The sequence below is a fragment of the Peromyscus leucopus genome, chromosome 4 (genome assembly GCF_004664715.2).
Source record: "Peromyscus leucopus breed LL Stock chromosome 4, UCI_PerLeu_2.1, whole genome shotgun sequence".
Lineage (NCBI taxonomy): Eukaryota > Metazoa > Chordata > Mammalia > Rodentia > Cricetidae > Peromyscus > Peromyscus leucopus.
In genome coordinates, this window is record NC_051066.1 from 60661776 (window position 1) to 60684630 (window position 22855).

Genomic DNA, 22855 nt, shown 5'->3' on the forward strand with positions numbered 1-22855 from the left:
CTGGCTCTGCCTCCCAAGGTGGTGCACGCCTTTAATCCCAGTACTTGGGAGGCAGAGCCAGGTTTTATTAATTTTTAATGTAAGCCTGATGCCAAAATATAATTTAAAGTTCCCATTACATATATAGTTTCCTTTCATGCAAGTACTCAGTTGCTTTGATTGCTTTTTAAGTTGAATTGTGTAGTCATCGTCTATGGGCCAGCAGTATCAGGACTCCATAGCCATGACATGAACTGAAGCCATGGAAATATTGAGGGAAATTAACCTTCCTAGACTGTAATATTGCTAAGATAAACTTCTTGCATGTCAAACCCCAAAGTTTACATATATATTTATTTAATGACACATATATTCCATATCAGAAACCACTCCCAACCCATGCCTCTTCCCACTAATTCTCAAAGGTAGGACCATGCTTTACTTACAGGATTTGTGGCCACCAAGGGCTGGTTATTAGCCACAGCAGTGAGGTGAATGATTGTTACAATCGAATTACAAACAAATGAAAAGAACAGATTTTTATGCAAGGTGATCCGTTGGCAACTTAGGCTCCTACAAGGCAAAAAAAATACACTGTGTTGATATCATAAAATGTTTCTACATTTTTAATTAAATGTAATGTAAATAAAGTATACTTTCAACTGATAGAGGTTGCTCTAATTTTGAAAAAAAAATATTTTGTTTATCCCTAATTTTCACTTGATAAAAATGTTAATTGAGGAAAAACCCAGATAAAAATGAGTTGCTTTAGTAGGGTGATCATATGTAAGGATGGGGAACTTGCCTGTAAAAAGTACCTCTGCATTAATTTCTTCTGCTTAATTCAAACACAATTAATATTTTAATTCATTCTTCAAAGGCAGAAATTGAGATTCATGGAAATTACATAGTCAAAAACATGTTGATAATGAACTTGAATACTTCAATTTATCTGAGACTCTGACGCAGATAAAATGCCTCTAGTTACACTACATGGTCTGCTTTGCTTACATACAAGTATATTTTGTTGGGGTGGTAATGACTATATTCATATTAATGAGTCATAGGAAATATAATTACATTTAGACTAGCTGCATTGACGAAAATTAGAAATCATTGACGATTGTTCAGTATTGTTGATTATTTTTCTGGTTGCCTCAAATACCCTTAAGATATAAAAAGAAGTTGACCTTTTATCATTTGTATAAAACAAAGGGGAACTGGATCTGAGTCGTTCATATAGAGTAGGTTTCAGAAAAGGTGTCATAACAGCTTGAGTGAAGCAGCTTTTCAGATGTAATCCACAGGCAAGCTTAGATTTTTTTTTTTTTTTTTGTACATGACTACCTTGCCCACATTAAGGGAAAATTCCAGCACAGATTCCCTCAGAAGCAATTGAGTGGTTTTATTTGGGGTTCCCAGTAATGATAATACAATGAAACCTACATGAAGCTGACTGCTGACTGGCAAAGTTAAGCACGTGTGTAGGAATGCATGATACATCATTTCATCGCAGAAAATAAAACCTCATATGTATTTTACTGAAACTAATCAAATAGTCTTTCTTGAGAAATCACCCTACATAGTTCCAAGACTTCTACTTTCAAATTAAAGATTTAGTATAATTTTGTCATTTCCCTTTACATTAAGAAACAGAGTATCAAAATTTGGAATTAGGATGGGTATCAATGTTTTCTATGTTTAAAAGTACGAAGTTTTTAAGGACTATTTTCCTTCTGAAATGTATGTAGCTCTGTGATTCTATATATACCTCTATTGTTTCAAAGAATGAGGAAGTCAATATAACCCAAACTAATGTTTACAGGTTGCCAATACATGCTGGATGCTATTAGTGAAGATTTATAAAAGAGTAATGATGAGATAGCTCTTAAAATAACCACTGAGTGTAGATAAAGCAGTCATTTAACAGCAGGTGTTTGCAAGCATCTGCAATCCATCAAAATACATTTATAATTATATCAGTTAATACATGATATACATATATGAAATTCAAAAATAAATAAAAATATGATGTTAAAAGATAATTGTAACTTGATATTAATGATATGCTCATGGGAAAAGATTGGAAGAAATTAAAGTGTTAACCATACTTTAAAATGTTTAGACTTCCCTTTGTACATGTAAACATCCTGCCCTTTCCTATACTAACAACTCATATGTCCGTTCCCCTCATAAATTTCCTTTTCATTGATTGCCCCTTCCCCAATCTGTCTTAAATGGTGAAGACTTAGCAATGAGCAGCTGGTAAATATTGTCTTCTGAAGATGTAACTGAGTATCAGGCCTACATAACTCAAGCCACCGATCTCTGTTTTAGCGATCCTGACATTCAGCTGAGCTGTCAAGACTGTTAGAATAAACAAGACCACTGCCAAATCAGTTCACTCTATGCTGTGAAAACATACTGCACTGTCTAAAACGTTGGTCTGTTGCTTTAGTTTCCTCCATTTCTGCCTCTAGGCACTGCACAGATTAAACAATGTGGACAGATGCTATCTGACATATGGATTCCATCAAGGTCTAGTGATAACAATGTTTCAGATTTAGACAGTGATTCCTATTGTTTCCTTCGAAACACACACATTAATACATGTAAGCAGATTGGCGCAGATAAAAATCAACTTGTAAGTAAAATTATTAAATCAAAGTATTAAACAAATGATTTACTTAAAGAAACATGATAAAATTTTGAGATATATACATATAAAATTTGTCCTGAGGACTGCAACTCAAGGCTTTGTATGTGCTGGACAAATCCTCTTCCACAGCTAACGACTTTTTTGTTTGTTTGTTTGTTTGAGATGAGGTCTCCCTATGTAGTCCTAGCTGGCTTCGATCTTGTCATGTAGCTCAGGGTGGCCTCAAACTCACAGATACTCACATGCCTCTGCTTCTGCCTCTAAAGTGCTGGAATTTATGATCTGATTGATATCACAGGGAGGCCTACTTTTTTCTGAAAGGAAATGGAGGAGCTGTGAATCTGGGAGAGAGGGGAGAGGAGGGAGGATGGGGAGGTATGGTGATATTTTATTTGTACTGAAATGTGATTTTAATTTTATGTTAATAAATAAAGTTGCCCTGGGGTCAGAGCTATTAGAGCCATAGCAAGAGCGTGGTGGTTAGAAGAGCTAGGTAGATTTCTGTGTGTTCAGGGATACAGCCAGTATTGGAGACATACGTCTTTAAGACCTGGAGGGCGGTACTTACAGGCAGTGACGAGGCAGTCATGTGGTTGGGTTTACAACCAATGAAAGGCAGAACAGAAAGACTATTTAAAGACAGACAAACAGGAAGAAGCTCTCTCTCGGGGAAGTTAGGAGCACTGCAGGAGGTAAGATTTTATCTCTGAGCTCTGACCTCTCGGCTTTCTCTTTTACATTGGCTCTGTGTTTCTTATTTTAATAAGACGATTGGTTACATCTACAGGGAGGATGTATTTTATGAGAGAAGAATAAAGAAAAAGAAAGAAAAAAAGACATGCACCACCATGCCTGGTTAGAAATATTTTTAATTATTAATCTATGTCCAATTTTTTACCTACTCCAAATTATTACTTTACTCAAATACTCTAAAAGCAACTAGTTATTTTCCTTGGAAATACTTTGCAAAAAAAAAAATCTTGCTGCTTTCTTTAACTAACTACCCTTTCTATTTTAGCATAATCACAGAATAAAAAATGTGGTTAATGAGTCTGTATTGTCTCCACTTCATATTCTTTTCTGATAATTATTTTAGAAAATCATTTCAGGACATAATTTTTAGTAAGCAGAGTTGCACAGGCAACTGGTACAAGTATGCAATAACACCATTCTAATAGGGGCCACTGCAGCTCTCTTTTGGAACAATTTTCTACAGATGGCATCAAGTCAGCACACGCGGTCCTGACTGGGCTTTCGAAGCCTGAGCCCTTCCTCACAACACGCATTTGAACAAGTTTCTAACATCTCTAATTCTCAGACTCCTTAGCTATACTAGAGGGATCATTATATGATTGCCTTGAAGGTTAAGTATGATCAACCATGACATGTTGATCATATATGTGATCAGGGAACACTTATAAATGTTAATTATTATCTTTAGCGCTATTAGCACATGGTTCATTTTAATTATGCAGTCAATAGTTTCCTGACACAATAGTAAGAGAGCATCAAATTCTATCTCAGTGATTTTAAACTGTTTCAATAGTGAAACAAACATGTTTTATGTGGCCCAACAAAGGAATTAAAAACCTATCACGTTTTTGTTACAATCGCAGGAATTCAACAATCAGAAAATAATTTCAATATGATGAAAACTCAATTGATCAAACACCTAAATTCTTTTCCAACAGAATTCTACTCTCTACAAGTATCTCCAAACCACTGTGTTTACTATCATGGTGACACCAATTCTGCTGTTGCATCTTCAAAATTCTGCAGATAATGTGGTCAAGGATCTTGCCTTAATTTTCCATTTGGGTTTGCTGTGAGAAGAGAATTTTTTTAGCTACTTTTCTCAGTATTAATGATGAACAGCATAAAGTATAGAAGAATGGAGCACAATGATATAACTGTCTATAGAGCACCACTTTCTTATTCTGATTCATCTAACTAAATAACTGACAGCTCAGATCACTTCCCATTAAATCACTGGCCATGTATTTGAAAGGGCAGTTCATTCCAAATCAAACACTAGCAGAGATAATAAGCAGAGAAATCAAACATTAGTAGAAATAATAGGCAGAAAACAATTAATACACCAAAAAGAGGGTCTATATTTTGACCATTTGTCTATTGAACTGATTTGCACTGATCAAAACATCTGATTATTTGTGACAAGAGTATAAATAATCTCTAACAACAGCTACTTGTGATCATCTAGACACATTAAAAGATGTGTGTTTTCATAGAATGCTCAATAAAAACCCCTGCCGTCACGCTCTTTCCTTCCCCATCCTTGCCCTTCAGGGCTGCCTCTTCAACACCCACAGGTGAGTCAGAGCTGTGTAGGGAGCAGCCATGTTTTCACGTGGCCAGCTGAGATCTTCCTATCTGTGAACTATGTCATACAGTGCTTTCACTTGTCTCCTAGTGGTCAAGAAACCATGAGAAAACAATCTTTTGAATGTTTGCGGTTCTTACACTCCAAAAACAAACAGTTTTGTTTAGAGGTAAAATTCGTAAGACAGCAGCCACCCTTTATTGAGTCTTTAATATATCTCAGGCAAGCTGGAGTCATTATCTTAACAACCCCTTAAGATATCATTATCTTTTAATAAAACTGAAGAAGGTTGTTCAAGGTCAGACATCTAATAGATGACCCATTGAACAGAAAAGTCTTGAGGAAGCAATGAGGGTTTGTTTACTTTATTATTCAATTAGTTACTATTTGTTGTTTATAGTTATCTGCTGGCCAGTGTTTCTAGATTCTGGAGAAAGAGTTGTGAACTGCTCAGATCAAGACCCTAATAAGTTATTTTTATCACAGTGGGGAGCAAACAGACATGTGACATCCTTCTTAATACTTGTGCTCTTTTTAAAAAAAATATTCAAAGGCTATGATCAGAGTGAAAGGCATTCTCAGGACAGACCCGGGTCAAGAGAGGATAGTGGGGACATGGATTTTAAGTAGAGAAGATGCCCTGAGTTAAAGTGATGAACTTGGTGTTTTGAGGAGGAAGAGGACCAGAGGGTGACAGCATAACATAGCATTGTACCTTTCTACAGGTGGGGGAAATTAATAAGAGAATAACTGGAAAATATTTTCTTTATTCTGTGACATTGCAGTCAATTGTTATGTGTATTTTTCTGCTTTCTAATGGATATATATATATATATATATATATACATATATGGTATATGTGTGTGTATGTAGTCTATTTTTCTAATTATTCTCATCTTCTTTAAGATCTCAGTTTTTAACATCTGACTACCCCTCCAGCAAGTGTACAGTACAGTTTCTAGTCACTCAGTGTCTTTGTATTTCCTGACTACTAAAAGGATGATACAATTCTGAGGGGGGTTTACTTTTGTTCTCATATATAGTCACATCTGTGTGTGTGGATTAAATGGCTCTTATTATATGTTCTCTTTATACTATGGATTTTAATACATTTAAATGCTATATAGTTTTATGCCAAACAATAGTTTACCAGTTAGTTAAAATAATTTTGTGTCATTCTATACTATTTTAATTTAGACATATTTAAATAGCACTTTTGGTTTAATTTTTTCAAGAAACTACATAAAATATACTTATGAATAAGTTAATAGTTATAAAACATCAATAAACATTTATCTTTAACATATATATGTAGCTTCAAATTAAACAGTTATTTCTTAAAAGAATCCTAATTCTGTAATGGGTTACTTTCATTTCCATATATGACACTCTCCTCAATCAGCCACTAACAACAGTTATCTTAGAGTAGAAATGGTTTTTACTGAGCAAATTTCATTACTTCTTGCCCTACCTTGCCCTTATTCAAATCTAATACTTTAATATGGAAATGCAATTTTATCACATAATTCAGTATATATGTTTAAGATTTTTTTTTTCCAACTACAACTCATACTATGTAATGGAAATGGTTTTAACTCACACAACTTTCAGTATGAGGAACACAGTTTTCAATACACTGATTAAACTACAGCTTGGAAATAAACTGAGTATGATATGACAAACAAGACTAAGAGAAGCATATTTAGGTAAACAATATGCAGTGTTAAACTAGAGGTAGCCTAGGATGCATACATATGACATAACATACTTCGGAACCTAAGGACATAAAACTTGGAAAAAACAAATGACTCACAAGAGTTTGAAAAGCAACGATGTGGTAAGTCGTTTTTGACAGGCATGTTATTGAGCAGCTCTAGATGATTGTGAACTCAACCCTTGTCAAAGTACTGACAGATCAAAAGCAAGGTTTTAAATGAGCCACTTTTAAGTGATCACTCTGGTTTCCCAGACAAGTTTATCCAACAGATTTGTAGAACAATACTCAATATAGATTCCTTCGATTCTTAGCTACCTTAAAGGCCAAATTTTATATAATGTCTGAAAAAAAAATTATAGCTATCAGGAAAAACTATACCTGCTTTAATTCAAGAGAAATATGAAGACAAATAAAACGGATGTTCATAACACTGACTAAAAATATTCAGATTTGACATGGGAACAAGGTGAGAGTTTGGGTCATTTGTCTTGAAACATATAAGTACAAAGTTTATGCATAAGCACTATGAGACTATCTCACTAAATTGAGAATGCTTGACTTAACAACGGGATCATTTTCTTGCTGCATTTTATTTGAGACTTATGTCAATAACCTAGAAAGATAATTTCTACATGCTCGAAAATATGCAACTTGCTTTAAAAGAAGTTGGAATTAGTGTCTAAAATTTCAGCAAAGAAATTTTAACAAACAAAGATGTCCTTTCAAGAAGTCAAAACAAATAGAAAAAAGTAGAAAAGAAAATGAACCATGCCTTCCCTGACAAGTCAGATACATGCTGCACACTCCCTTTTATGTGCAAGCAGATGAAGCCTTTTATCTGAGTTGAAAGGAAGATGCACATTTGCTATGCTTTCAGTTTTGTACAGTAATTAAAACATAATTTGTAACTAATCCCAGTAAAGTTTATTTATTTTTTATCGAAAGGGTTCTGCTTTGTTTTTCCAATGATTATTATGAGTAAGTCATTGCCTCTGAGGGCTTGGCAAACCTAAAGTTATGGCTCTGTGTCTCCCCCACCCTTTCTGTTCTCTTTCTTTTAACCTCCTGCTCTGATTCTTTACTTTAATTGGCTCTAATATAAAACAAATCTATCTTGTGAACAGCATTTCATGTTCTCTGTTTCTAATTTAAAGCATGGATGAGTAGTAGACCGTTGTCTTCCCTTTCTAAGCAAAAAAAAAAACAAACAGTACCCTAAATCAACATTTTGTATTGTTCTTGGTTTTTATGAGGGCGGACTAGTGACCCTTGACTACCAGAGTGGGGAAAAAGAGTTCCCTGTACCAAAGACTAACTGAAGAAGACTGCAATAAGAGGAACGGGGTTGAGAGGCAGAAGGAATATGTGGATGGATTTTTCACACACACAAAGATTTTATCTGAAGCATCAGCTCCTCTAGAAATTGTTTCCAGGTTACTTGGCATGAAATTAGTAATTTCTATCATCCCTGACAGTCTATGAACATGCTTCATGCAGCATTTAAATGAAGGAATTTCTGAGGTGCTCAGACTTTCTTTGATTTATCTGCAGTCTGCCATCTTATTTTACTTGGATACTTCTACAGATCAGAATTCAGAATCCTGATCTAATTGCTTTCTTTCTTGATGGAGACAATGAAGCCTGGAAACCCTCAAGGAATTTGTTGGAGGTTAGAGGTAAGATATAGACAAGTCCTGGATGGAAAGTACAAAGCCTTTATGTCTTCATTCTTCAAAAGTTCATAGAATGCTAATTTCATGCAAGATACTATTCCAAGGCCTAAGATGTGTGAAGAAACAAAATAGAAATGGTTTCTGCCCTCCTGAAGCTAATTCTGTGGTGTTTTATATCATTTTTATCAGGTATTATTTATTTGTGGAGATGCTTTCTCATGTCTCAGCACAATTCTAACCATAGTTGTTTTTTTTTTCTGACATCCTTATTCCATTCACCAAACCATTCATTCCGTATTTGTTTTCATTTACATGGACATTATGACAATTAACCTTCTAAATATGGCACATATAAAACTAAAAGTTTTACTTTTTAACTTTTGTTCTAAGGCCTTATAGTATACTTACTGGGACTAAGTAGCTAAACTGAGAACTTTTAATGGACTTTTAATGAAAAGTGATAGCAACATCCACAACTGGGAACATTTGGTTGTAATAAGATACTAACTACTCAGCATTGCATCTCAGTGATAAAACTGATATTATAATAGCCCTAAGCACAAAACTGTCATGTAGGTGGTAATGTCATCTGCATGACAAGCATGTGAAAGAGCATCAGAGAAACAAGAGAAATTGTTCCATGCTCTGATACATCTGTCCTGTAATAATGTCTGCACATAAAAAGGGTATTCAAAATGCCGTATGAGTTCCGAATTAAGCATTTACTGTATTTCACTTAAGGCCTGTATAATAACAAAGCAAATGGTTCGTAGTTTTGTTTCTTTCTGTTCAAACTATCTGTAATTCAAGAATATTCAAGTCAAATAAAATAAGTCAAGTAGAAAGATTATAAATTGAGCGGGACTTAGGAAAGTTAATTCTTTACTGGGAAATAAAGTAAGTTAAGAGTTAGCCTAAATAATATCTTCATGGCTTCTAGTTTACAATTTCTACCTGTTGAAATTCTGTTCACCAAAACAAAAGCTTTTCATTGGCACTATCATATCACAAATCCCTGATTCATGACTCAGATGAATCTTTCTTTCTTCCTGCATGTTCCTATAGTTCTTTATAGGTCTACATTAATACGTTTAAAAACTGTTTGACTATTAACACAGGAATCATGCTGTGTAACTATACAAATGGAGTTAGCCTATGTTCCTCAGTGAATTGGTATCTTACCATTTTCTGAGCAGTTCATAAATGCTAGATACTGTGTGAGTCGATGATGTGTAAAAGCTTCCTACAAGATGGAAATATTCCATCTTGAGGGAAGCTCCTCAAGAAGAAAGGTAAGCAACTCAAAATGGCTTCAGGAAGTCCCTGAGGACCATATTCACTAGAACCCCTCCATGACTGAGTAAGCAATGAAAGTTGAGAGTTTCTCTCAGAAAAATTGAAGCCAAACTTCAGAGAAGACAAGCAGCAAAGAAGACTCTGAGGGCAGACCAGCTTCCTGGAAAAGGCAGAAACCAGCCCAAATACCCGGAAGAAGTTTAGACCAAATAAGGCACCTGGAAAAGTGCTGTTACACAATAGTCCATTTAAAACATGGTGGCTCACTTTAGACAAAGAAAACATCGAGCTTACTTAAAACCAGAATTAGGCAAAGCACACTCTATTAATAAGTGTTGATATCGAGATTAAAATATACCCCATGCTTTTAAACACTGTCTTGCGCCTGGTGGTGGTGGCGGCGGCGGCGGCGGCGGCGGCGGCGGCGGCGGCGGCGGCGGCACACGCCTTTAATCCCAACACTCGGGAGGTAAGAGGCAGGCAGATCTCTGTGATTTCAAGGCCAGCCTGGGCTACAGAGGGAGATCCAGGAAAGGCGAAAAGCTACACAGAGAAACCCTGTCTTGGAAAAAAAAAAAAAAAAAAAAAAAAAATACCGTCTTGCCCCATTTGTTAAAATTGTGTCCAGATTCAAATGTGTGCCTGCCATACTAATACAATTAAAATACACTTGATGATTTCTTTTATAACGTTCAGTATAATAAACATCTTATTGTAATTTTAGTATAAATATTAGGTATAAGCAAGGTAATTATTTGCAGTCCTTTAATATTTTTTGTAGAGGCCAAGAACCAAATTTCTTAAATTGATGAGTAACTCATTAAATTTAAGAAGGTTTCAATTGTGTAGCACTATACAATTACTTTTAAGAGCACAGATGTTAGCAAATAACAAACAGTTGTATTTTTTATATATGGATATTTAATTTCTTTTTCCTAGAATTTTTTTTAATTAAGTCACATAATTTCTTTTTGTCTGTGACAGGGTTTCCTCGGTGTAGTCCTGGCAGTTGTGGAACTCTCTCTGTAGACTAAGCTGGCCTCAAACTCAGATATCCTACCTCTGCCTCCCAGGTACTGGATAAAAGGCGTGTGCCAACACTACCAGCTTCTTCTCCTTTCTTATTATTCCAACTCTATTCTAATCATTTCGACTCAAGGGATTATGTTTCTAACACTGTATATTTTAATCTTTTATGACTTAACATAATGGGCATGAGGACAGTATTTAGGACAATATGAAATTTCTGGCCTTTTGGGAAATGAGGTTTGTATCTGTCTATTGTTTCTTTGAAACTAATGTTTTTCAGAGTTTATCTTTGAAAAGGTGGTTTCCATAGATAAATAGTTTGGAGGTTTTCAGTCTTAACCTTTAAATATTAGTTGAATGGCTTTTGTTTTTAGAATAAAACATATAAATAGAGACATCATCAAAACCCTAAGCCAGAAATTCATATCAATGATAGTTTGCCAACATAAATTCTTTTGTATGCAAAATACTTTCACAAGTACCAGTTTCTTTGATGTTATATATTTTAACTTAAAGATAACTCATTCTAATTCAAATTACTTCTCCATTAAAAAATTCTTAAGCTTTGAAAGAACATTATAAGTCTTCAGGCCCAGCTATAAACCCAAAACAGGAAAAATCGACTATATAATATTCTTTTGTGTGTATGAATGGGTTTAGCATGTGTACCTGTGTGGGAACGTGCACAAATATATGTGTGTGTGTGTGTGTGTGTGTGTGTGTGTGTGTGTGTGTGTGTGTGTAGGCCACCAGTTGACACCAGACATCTTCTTCAATCACTCTGTCAATTACTTTTAAAACAGTATGTCCTATTGAAACTGGAGCTTGCCAATTTGGCTAGACTAGCTGGCCAGCAGGATCAAAGGTCCTTTCCCTACCTCCCCAGCACTGACTGGAATTACAGACCCCAGTTTCCTGCTCCCAGCTCTTCACATGGATACTGAAGATCCAAACTCAAGTCCTTGTGCTTATGTAGAGAGCACTTTTCTGACTGAGCCATTTCTCTGACCAACCACGTCAACATTCTTGAGTGATTATAGTGTACGATTTCTCCTTGAAAACTCTGAGTGACAATGAGGTCTATTGATAACTAGATGTTCACTACGTTTTGTTTAGCTATTAAGAGGTTTTTTTTTAATTAAGCCATGTATTTTCTCCTCTTTGTTACTGTACAAACTCTATTCCTAATTATAGTTATTTGTACTCATGATGTTTTATGTTCTATCGCTGTACATCTTAGTCCTTTATGACTTAACATTCTTTGTCCTTTTATGATATAATCAAAAATAGATATTGTTTGCTTTAATTTCTCAACCTCCTTGATAACCCATTTATTATGAGAGTGTTTTCTCCTTTGAGAACTGAATGAATGAGCAGTCTGATTAGAGATTCAGACTGATGCTATACTTTCCCTAGTCCAGTTTGGCTTCAGCGTTGTTTGCCTTGGCGGCCTCACGTACCTCATATGCCCAGTGAGCCTTTATTTTATTAACTCTTACATTTTTTTTCACATGGGGAAGGAGTATTAATTTTGCTTTTTACTTGGTGGGTATTTTACTGATATCTTTGCTAAATCAGAATTGCATGAAGGCACATGACGTAGAATTCCAGGAGACCATTGTTTTCTTTCTTACTACTGGTTTTGGAATGCAATGTAATTGCTATTAACTTTATCGCCTTCAGAAATTTAATGTCCTGGGATGTTTTGGCTTGTTGCATGAAAAATAGAGACAGTTTAATCTGAAGAGTCTCACTGGAATGGTTTTTAATTTAAAGAGATTGTTATCTCTCAAATGCTTTCAAATTTTTACACCATGTCCACTGTAATTAGTTACAGTTTCAGTAAGGAATTCAGGAAGAGTCCGCTGAGGAAATAATCAAGTTATGAAACATTTAATCAAGTTAGGAGGCAGAGAAGATGATAGGCAAGCCTCATTGATAGTTTTGTGTTTATATAAAGTACAGTAAAAAGCAATCTAATGCTTTTAAGCAGAGAATGACAAGTGAGGTCTGTATTTGATACAAATTTTTTAAGATTATCCTACAGGTGAATAAAGAGAGCTGATTTAAAACTGGGTGTGATGGAGCACATCTTTAATGCCAGCATTTGGGAGGTAGAGGTAGGCAGATCTCTGAGTTTGAAACTAGCCTAGTCTACATTCAAGACAGCAATGGCTACACAGTGAGTCCCTGCTGAAAAAGAGATGATGCAAACTGGATTAAGTGAGACAGTTGATTAGCTTGAACTGTTTGGGAGGCATCCAGGCAGTGGGACCGGGACCTGTCCTCAGTGCATGAGCTGGCTGTTTGGAACCTGGGGCTTATGCAGGGACACTTAGTTCAGCCTGGGAGGAGGGGACTGGACCTGCCTGAACTGAATCTACCAGGTTGAACTCAATCCCCAGGGGAGTCTTTGCCCTGAAGGAGATGGGAATGGGGGGGTGGGCTGGGGGGGGAGAAGGAGGGGAGGCGAGAGGACAAGGGAATCTGTGACTGACATGTAAAATTAAATTATGAAATAAAATTTTAAAGAGAGAAGGAATAAAAAGAGAATGGACTCTCAAATTACTGCTGAATTTCTGATGAATGTAACTGAGTTTCTGGAGATATTGTCAGTGAAGATCACTCTGTAAGAAACCGGTCTTAAGTTTGGAAGTGTTGGATGTTATGAACATGATCTAAAAATGTTTTTTTAGGAGACTTTTGGATAGATATAGTTCATGAAACACAAAAACATGTATCTTTGACCAAGAAATGTCAAGGCTTTAAAAAAGATAAAATATTTGCATAATAAAACTAAAAATGTATTGTAAAAATGGGCCAGAGAGTTAGATCAGTGGTGAAGAACATTGGCTGGTCTTGCAGAGGACCCAGGTTAAATTCCCAGACCCACATACTGGTTCATAAGTGTCTGTAACTCCAATTTGTGGGGATCCAATGCCTCTTCTGAACCCTATGCACACCATACATGCCCATCGTACACAGCACCCATATATGCAGGAAAAGTTCAGCCACTATGGAAATGAGTTTGGTGGTTCCTCAGGAAGATGGGAATCTATCTACCTCAAGATCCAGTTACACCACTGTAGAACATATACCCAAAGGATGCTTCATCTTCCTACAGAGACACTTGCTCAACCATGTTCATTGCAGCTGAATTGGTAATAGCCAGAAATTGGAAACAGCCTAGTTGTCTCTCAACAGAATAGCTAAAGAAAATGTGGTACATTTACACAATGGGGTATTACTCAGTCACTGAAACAAAAATGAAATCATAAAATTTGCAGGTAAAAGGTAAAAGTGTGGAACTAGAAAAAAGTCATCCTGAGTGAAGTACCCTGAACTCAGAAAGACAAATGTGGTATGTATTCACTTATAGGTGGATATTAGCTGTTAAGTCAATGATAACCAAGCAACAATTCATAGAATCACAGAGAGCAAGTGTAGAGTAAGGGACTGGTGGGGAGATAAATCTCATTAGAAAGGGAAAATAAAATAGACAGTCATGGCCAAATGGGGGGTCTGGAATGGGAGGATCAATTGGGGAGAGAGGATGGGAGAGGGGGAAGAAGAAGGGAATATGGGGAGAGATAGTTAAAAATTAAGGGTCATTTGAGGGCTAAGTAAGGAAATCTAATAGAGTAGAAATTTCCCAAAATATATACATACATGAAGACAATCCAAACCAAATTGCCAAAAAAATGGGGGAGACAGTCCTATCTAGCCATCTCTTGTCAACAAATGAAGCTTCCAGTGACAGGATTGGGTTACACCAAATTGAGTTGTTGGCCAAAGGAGTCCCATGGGAACCAGAAACAACCCAGGTTGTTGCCAAGACTATGGATTGCTCTCCACAAACTGACAGAAAGGCCCATTGCTGAAGACAACACACAAATCACTGAACAAGTCAAGCTAGTGACTACATAAAGACTTCATCCCTATGTTCCTGCATCTTTGGTACAGGAAAGCACTCGGCATGCTACCAAAAGAGAAATGCAAACATCAAAACATCCATATGATCTACACAGGTATTCCAGCCTGTACATACAATATGCTAGGTCAGTGATAGCATAAAAATTCTGGGAATAACCAACCAATGTCTGATTTGACTTAAGGCCCACTCCATGAGATGGAACCCAAACCTGACACTGTGAACCTAAGACCAGATAGCCCAAAGACCTAGGGCAAAACCAAGTACTACTGTTCGAAAAAAAAAAAAAGAAAGAAAGAAAAAGAAATAAAATGACTCCTAATGACACTCTGTTATACTCATAGATCATTGCCTTGCTCAGCCATCATCAGAGAAGCTTCTGCCTGCAGCAGATGGGAATAAATGTAGAGATCCATAGCCAGACATTATGCAGAGAATGAGAGACCTTAGAACAGTCAGCCCTAAATGGGATATCGTCATTAAATCCCTCCCCTCGGGGCTCAGGGAACCCTAGGGATGGGGAGGTAGAACGAATTTAAGAGTCAGAGGGGATGGAGGACACCAAGAAAACAAGACCGGCCCTCTAAACCAACATGATCAAAGCATATGTCTTATTTTTATATGCCCAATAATTTTATAAAATTAGGATTGAGATATTTCATTAATAACTTGCCTATTTCATGAAACTAAAATAAAACATCGCAATTTACTTTAAATATTAAACTTAATATTGTTCATACACAATAATATACAAATATACAAAAAATATACATATAGTTTGTATATTTTTCAGCACATGAGCTTAATATACACATAAACTGAATTTACCACAGTTCTCAAATTTTAAAAAAAATTAAATATACTTACTTGAAATAAAAAAATATGATGAGAGATATGAGCAGGGATGCAATAGATAATCCATGTCCAATTATAGTTAGGTAGAATAAATTCAGTGCAGTCTATAATTGTGTGATAAAAAAAAATAGAATGAATTCTGTATCCAAAATCTATTTGTGTATTAGCTGAGATAGAAATTAATAGATTTTATTTTTTTTTAAATGTTGATAGATTTATAATCACTTGCTCGAAACCCAATTAATCATTGAAAACATGTTAATGAAGTACATCAAATACTTATGAGTCATGCATCCTTTTTAGGAAATCATAAGTCACATATTAAATCTTTGAGGTAATGCATTTACTGATCTATTTTATACTATAATAAAATCAGCAATTTTTTATTTAAAATCACTTGATACCCAAGATTTGGTTTGTTCAGAATTAAATGCCTAATAAGGCTTTCTTTACCTATTGAGTTTTTCTATTTCTTTTTACGAATCTAAGGCTCAGAGACAGATCTCAATATGGAAAGTTTAAAAATCCTTTGATCTATAGAAATGTGTTTTAACATTTTCTTCTTAGTTTTCATTTTCTTTCTTTTTCTATTTGCTTTTAACATTTATAGAGGGTGGGTTGGTTGGTTGGTTGGTTGGCTGGTTGGTTGGTTGGTTGGTTGGTTAGTTGGTTGGGTTGTGTTTTGGTTTTGGTTTAGGTTTTGGCTCTGAGTAGGCAGAGCGTACATGATACATAAATCCAGTGGTGCCGTGCAGTTATTGAGTGATTGCACTCTCCTGGTCTTCTGAAAGCCACTGGAAGAAAGTACACTTATCCTGTTTAGCACACGAGGGATTTCTTGTCCATGGCCATGGGGCAGATAAAGTGCCAAAACAGGAAACACATATCAGTGTTCACAGTTTTAATCATACACACACACACACACACACAACACACACACACACACACACAAACTGAAAATACATAAAAGTATTTCAATCAAGCTTTACTCTGTGAGTACTGTTCTTCACCGTGGCTTTAATTCTAAGTTTCAAAGCAGGAACAAGACTGAAAGTGTCCTCCACAGCCAGTTAGGATGAGCACCTTCTACTGAGGAGGAGGTGGAGGTTTAAAACCCACTGAACTTATCCCATTTGCCTACCGACAGTTTTTGAGGTAATTCTAGAATTCCACTAGAAATGAAAGCTTTCCCTTATATTACACTTTTAAGTTATATTTTCTTTGGAAAATCTGAAACCCCTATACTGAGGCAGTGACTTGTAAGTACACTGTTATCTAACAGGATTACTTCCCCAGTGGAAGGACACAATTACTAGCAGCTTTTCCACAGATTTTTTTCATTGTTCTTCTCAAATGATACTAGGAAGTGGTTTTAGTGTGGAATGGAACATTGACTACTTTTCCCCAGTAATCTTTAATTTTTTTTAAAAAATGTAAACCGAATTTCATCTCGCAGTTGTCACATACCTTCACTTTTTCATGTGTGCTGTTATTACACAGAGTGTAATTTGTCCATGTTCTGTTACTATCCGGATGTCTAAACCAGTTTCCATCTTGGTCACAGATCTTTGTAACCTTTTCTTTAATATTAAAAAGGAAAAAAAAATTAAAAGAGTTTAAAAAACCTACAGCTTCTGTTCAAATTTTTTCTTTGGTTAAATGAATTCAGAAATAAAACATTAAACATCAAGATATTTATATACTACAAATCTTTCTAGACTATGTTTGTGATAGGTTCCAAATGCATTTAATAAACACAGTGTTCACTAGACAGATTGCAATAAGATCTGTAATTCAATCCCAGCATATACCTGAAGGATCAAAGTCCTGAAAGTAATCAGGGCAATACTGCATCGATTCAGTTCCCGCTGCAACGTCATTCCAGCATAGCCATCCGTCCCAGGTTCTGTTGCAGTAAAGGCCTTCGAGAGAAGTGACAACAAAGGGTTCTAAGTCTCTGAGCTACCCAGGGAGACAAACTCTTAAGGAAGGTTTCTCAGTGCCTTGGTATAAAGAAGTCTCCTGGAAATGAAGATGTATAAAGCCCACAACAATTGCCTGATTTCGTCACTAAGTAATCATTACAGTAACCATTAAGAATTATTATTAATAATATCCAAACCAAATTTAGAAATGACTCTGCATAAATATTAGATTCAATTTCTTCAAAAGCAATTGTTCAATAAATCAGTGTATCTTTGACTATTTTATCTAACTATGAGATAGTTGTTAATTAGTGTCCCTGTTAATTTTTTTTCTTTGATTTGTTTTTGTTTTTCGAGAAAGTTTGTGTAACAGCCCTGGCTGTCCTAGAACTTGCTTTGTAGACCAGGCTGGCCTCAAACTCACAGAAATTCACCTGCCTTGACCTACTGAGTACTAGAATTAAAGGCATGAGCCGCCATCATTGTCCACCTAGAAACTGTATTCTTAAGGAAAGTTTTTTGAGCATTTTCTGAAGTAAAAACCTTCTAGTCAGTATTACTATTTTCACATTTTAAACATAATCATCTTATTTTTCATCAATGTGAAGATAAAGAAGCTTATATAATATATATTGCATATTACAATAATGTTCTAAAAATATATAATTAAAAAATCCATAACAATCCAGAATTTGTCAGAATTCAGTAGAACACTGACTGCTGCATGAAATATCTGTTAATAATAGCATATCTGTGCAACAATCTTGTGATCATTTTAACCCCAATGGAGCCATAATAATTCTGGTGGCCTAAAACTGTAAGTAATTGCAAACTTTGAAAAGTCAAATAGGACAACCACAGCTTTCTTTCCTGTGATCTTAATAAAACTTTAAAATGTGGGAATGGGGGGTGGGCTGGGGGGGGGAGGGGTGGTGGGGAGCGGGAGTGGGAGAGCAGGGGAATCTGTGGCTATTTTGTGGAACTGCAATGAGTGTCTTGTAAAAAAAAAAAAAAATAAAAAAAATAATAAATAATATAAAAAGATAAATCAAAAAAATAAAAATAAAATGTTCACAATCATATATAGCTGGTAAAATACATTTTGTGATCTATCAAGAAACATTCTTACTGGTTCAGAAATCATATTAAACGTGTCCAAGTTCCCACTGTAAGACTGTGTATAATACACTTCTACATGGGCAACATGATGCAGCACAATGTCTTTTTTTTTTTTCCACTGTGTTCTATGGAGTCAGAGTGAGATAGATATCTTTGTTCAAATGGATTTCAGATTTAAATATATATATAGTTATTTAGTCTATCTTTAGTGTATTTTTTTGCAAATTGCAAAATGCATTGTGAAGTTCTGAGTTAAAATAAGCAGTGACCCTGAACTATTTTATCACAGAATTATTTTATTATGAAATCAAAAAAGATTTCCTAATGTTCAGCATTAACTTTTAGTACTTAAACCTTTATCTAGATCACTTTCAAGGGGTAAATTCAATAATTATAAAGCAGTGATATGGAATAAAATGATGTCAGTTGACATAGAATTGGCATACAAATGTTTTAATTACTTTATAATTCAATCTTATTGATGTCCTAAATCAGATAATTTACAATTGTTTGGAAAATTTCAAAACATACTTTTCTGACTGCTGTAACAAATGTACAGCTCCAGTACATAAGTAGTTCTTAAAATATTAGTAAATTAATGTTCATTTCAGTTAAGTTTAAAGGTGCTAAGTGTGAAAAAGGTTTTTTTCTTACTTTTAAAAGCAAATTTCTTTCTGATTACAGATACTCACATTTTGCTTTCTTTTTTTTTTTTTTTTTTTTTTTTTTTTTTTTCGAGACAGGTTTCTTGTGTAGCTTTGCGCCTTTCTGAACTCACTTGTAGCCAGCTGGCCTCGAACTCACAGAGATCCGCCTGGCTCTGCCTCCCAAGTGCTGGGATTAAAGGCGTGCGCCACCACCGCCCGGCTACATTTTGCTTTCTTATTTGATTTACATGCAAGTATATTATAAATGGTTCTTTTTCTAAATGTTTTAAAATCTTTCTTTTCCCTGACAGTTTAAAAAACAGAATTATCTAAAGGGTCCACATTTTGCTTTGGCTCACTGTTTTGTACTCTGTCATTGAAACTAACTCTTGCATTGGGCTTCCCAGCTTAAACCAGGGAGTTCTTTTGGGCTTGGATTTGCATAAAAACTCTACTTTTGTTACTCATCTTCTACATCCAGAATCAAGGCAGAGATCTGGTGCTTGGAAGGTCCTTCATGAATGGCACTAATGGCAAAGGGTTTTCTTAAGGAAAACAGAAACATTTAGACTTTGATAGCTTTTCTACCAAATTTACTATGAACATATGTGTATTATTTAAAAATCACCCACATACAAGTTCTATCATGCAAAGTGTTTTTTAAAAAGATAAATTTACAGATTACATGAACCGAAGGTCAATGATTATTGACTTGTCTTGTTTTAATTCTAGTATCGATTAATATTTTGAGTATTCTTACACCTTCTAAGGGATAATTCTGGAAAATTCAGTGTATAAAATGTTTTGTTAAATTTTACTAAAAAGAGTGAGTTGAATCATGTCATAAAACACACTTCACAAATATATAATGAAATTTGTACATAACTAGGAAACAAACGACTAATTAATTTTTAATTAATGGATGTAAAGAGCCCACATAAATAGTTCTTTTAAATATGTGCTAAGTGAGTCTGGAATTAGTAGTGGTTACCTTCGGCCTGTTGAATAGGATCTTGCATGATCTTTTGGTAACATTCGTATTGAGCCGTCATGATCTTGTTTCTAGTGACTCCCAGCTCTGTTTGGTTAAAGCCATACAGGATTTCTTCTTCTGGCTCCGCTGTAACGAGAGTCTAAGGGAGGAAAGCAACAATGCCTTTAGAATGGTGGGAATCTTAGAGACCCGGTGGAAAACAGCAAAAGCAGAGAGGTGCTTGCTCGCTTAATGACTCTCATGAGGAAAACCCCGTGTGTAGTGTTCGCCACTTTCTACAGCCTAAAACTCTCACTGTGTCCAGTTTCAAATAGCCTTCAGGCTGCTACCAACGACAGCCCTGAGAGGCACTGTTGACTCGCCGAAGCCTGTGGTAGTCGACCAGCTACTGCACAGCCTCCACACTTGTTCGGAAATGCCAACAGCTGTATATACAGTCCCCCAGTGTTTTTACGTGCTCTGTGAATGCCGGTAAGGTACCCATCACTACTACCGAGACTCTCTTTCATAGTGTAAAACAGTAGAAAATAGCATCCAGATATCAGGGAGTACCGATCACATGGAAAATAATCAAATTTTGTACATTTGAAACATCAAAATAATAATTTCCTCACTGGATGACATCACATTACCTGATTAGCACTAATATTGGCTGTTATTTTCTGGTAGGTTTGAGTTTCCTGATAGAGATTTATACAGAAGTTACCCTGGGACATAATAAATAAATGAAATTCTGGAACGTTGAGACTATTTTTAAGACATTTAATTTTACTTTTAAATGTTGGGGGTTGAACCTAGTGCCTCACGTAGGCCAGCACTGTAAATTGAGCTACCATCTTATCCCAAGACAATATTTTTTTGAAGATTTATTTATTTATTATGTATACATAGGAGGGCACCAGATCTCATTACAGATGGTTGTGAGCCACCATGTGGTTGCTGGGAATTGAACTCAGGACGTCTGGAAGAGCAGTCAGTGCTCTTAACCTCTGAGCCATCTCTCCAGCTCCCCAAGACAATATTTAAAAAACAAAAAACCACATAAAACCATGTTTCTGAAAAGCTTTGTAGAAAATAAGCAGAGTAATGATAATTTCAAATATATTTACACACTACTGTCCATGGATGAACTCAAGAGAAAGGCTCACAGGCCCTTATATTACACTAACTCGATTGGTAAAATGCTCCAGTATTGCCTGCAGGGAACTCAGGTTGGCCCACATAGCTTGCTGGCACACTTAACTGAGGGCATTAGCTGAAGAAACAGTTCTGTCCATGAAGTCTAGTCAGTTACCCAAGGTAACATCTCCTAAGTGCAGACACTGGACTCCCTCTAGACTTGGGGCTCATAGAAATGGAATATTGCTCATTGAGGTTTTCAGTACTGTGTGTTTTAATTCCTTCATTTGAATCTTTTTGAGGGCTTTGCTAGGAAACACCACAGGAAAATACTTTGCTGGCACAAAATTAGATGAGATTATGTCTTTGGGTTTCTCGTCCATGCAAAGAAATAAGAGCAGTCTGATTGCTTTCATTTGATGCAGAAAGCCAGATGAAGGGACACATAACTACAAATAAGTGAAACCATGAGGCATGCAGCTCTTTTGGCCTTGATAATCCTCTGCCTTTACTTCTGGCTTCACATCTCTAACTCACATATGCAGAGAAACACATGGATGTGAACACACACATGGAGACACACTTGCCCCAAATTCAGCATTAAGATCTATTTGAATGAGTGAATTAATGAATGATTGAGAAAAGTAACACAAAATACAATACATGTCTCCTAGACTTTTTTCAATCAATATATGACAATCAATTAGTGGAAAAAATTTAAGACTAGAATATGGATTTTTTCCAACAAATAACTGAATCCATATGTCTCTCCAAATGTATTTTATGTGCTGTGTGTAATTGTACTATTATAAAGTGTCACCCCAGGGTTTTCCTAACTTTACCACTTTAACACAAGTTTTGTACATTTGAATCCATTGATCTTCCAACCTCCTTCCAAAAACCCAACAGTCCATATTAGTTATAAAAATTCAAAGTACAAAAAATAGTAAAGAGATGTGGATTATTGCTGTGTTACTTGGATATAAAAATGAAATCAACTTACTCATTCAATAACTACTTTAACTTGTATTTATTAACTTTTATCAATTAGATTAATATATTGTAAGAAAAGCATAGTCATAACTAATGAGATAAATATGTGGGATGAATGCTTACCATATTAAAAGGCAAGAGAAACAGAAAATACAGCATACACTTTTTCTCCATCATTAGAGTCCAAATGAAATATGTTGTGTGTTCAAACTGTGATAAAAATGAAATAAATGCAATTCAATACTCATGAAATCAATATATGCTTCAAAAGAAAATATCTGTTATAATTCCACACTGTCTGAGGATTTGATTAGTAGTCATACAAATACTGAGAACATTATGGCTTAAAGTATAACAGAGTTTAGTGAAATATATTCTAGTTTAATTTGACTTACAAATAAAGAAAACATCTTGCATATATATTTTTGTGTAATTAGAAAGTATCTTGCTTTCTTTGCCTTTACCAAAATTGGAATAAAATTATTTAACTACAAACATAATCAGCTTTATGTGACTATCTTTTACATTTTATTATATACATATAATTTACCTTTATTTCTATAAGTATTAAACTTATC

The 22855-nt window shown here is 35.3% G+C and overlaps 1 protein-coding gene across 3 annotated transcripts in view; it reads right to left on the bottom strand.

Annotated features, from left to right (window-relative positions):
* Calcrl (calcitonin receptor like receptor) overlaps positions 1-22855 on the bottom strand; it is a 95065-nt gene that overhangs the window by 22035 nt on the left and 50175 nt on the right. For all 3 annotated transcript variants that reach the window (XM_028881743.2, XM_028881744.2, XM_028881741.2), the window contains 6 exons: positions 22401-22487; positions 20163-20304; positions 17292-17402; positions 16948-17060; positions 15493-15584; positions 426-552 (listed from right to left, as the gene is read on the bottom strand). In XM_028881743.2, coding sequence (XP_028737576.1) covers positions 426-552; positions 15493-15584; positions 16948-17060; positions 17292-17402; positions 20163-20304; positions 22401-22454 — 639 coding nt within the window. In that variant the 5' untranslated portion in view covers positions 22455-22487. The remainder of the gene's footprint in view (positions 1-425; positions 553-15492; positions 15585-16947; positions 17061-17291; positions 17403-20162; positions 20305-22400; positions 22488-22855) is intronic.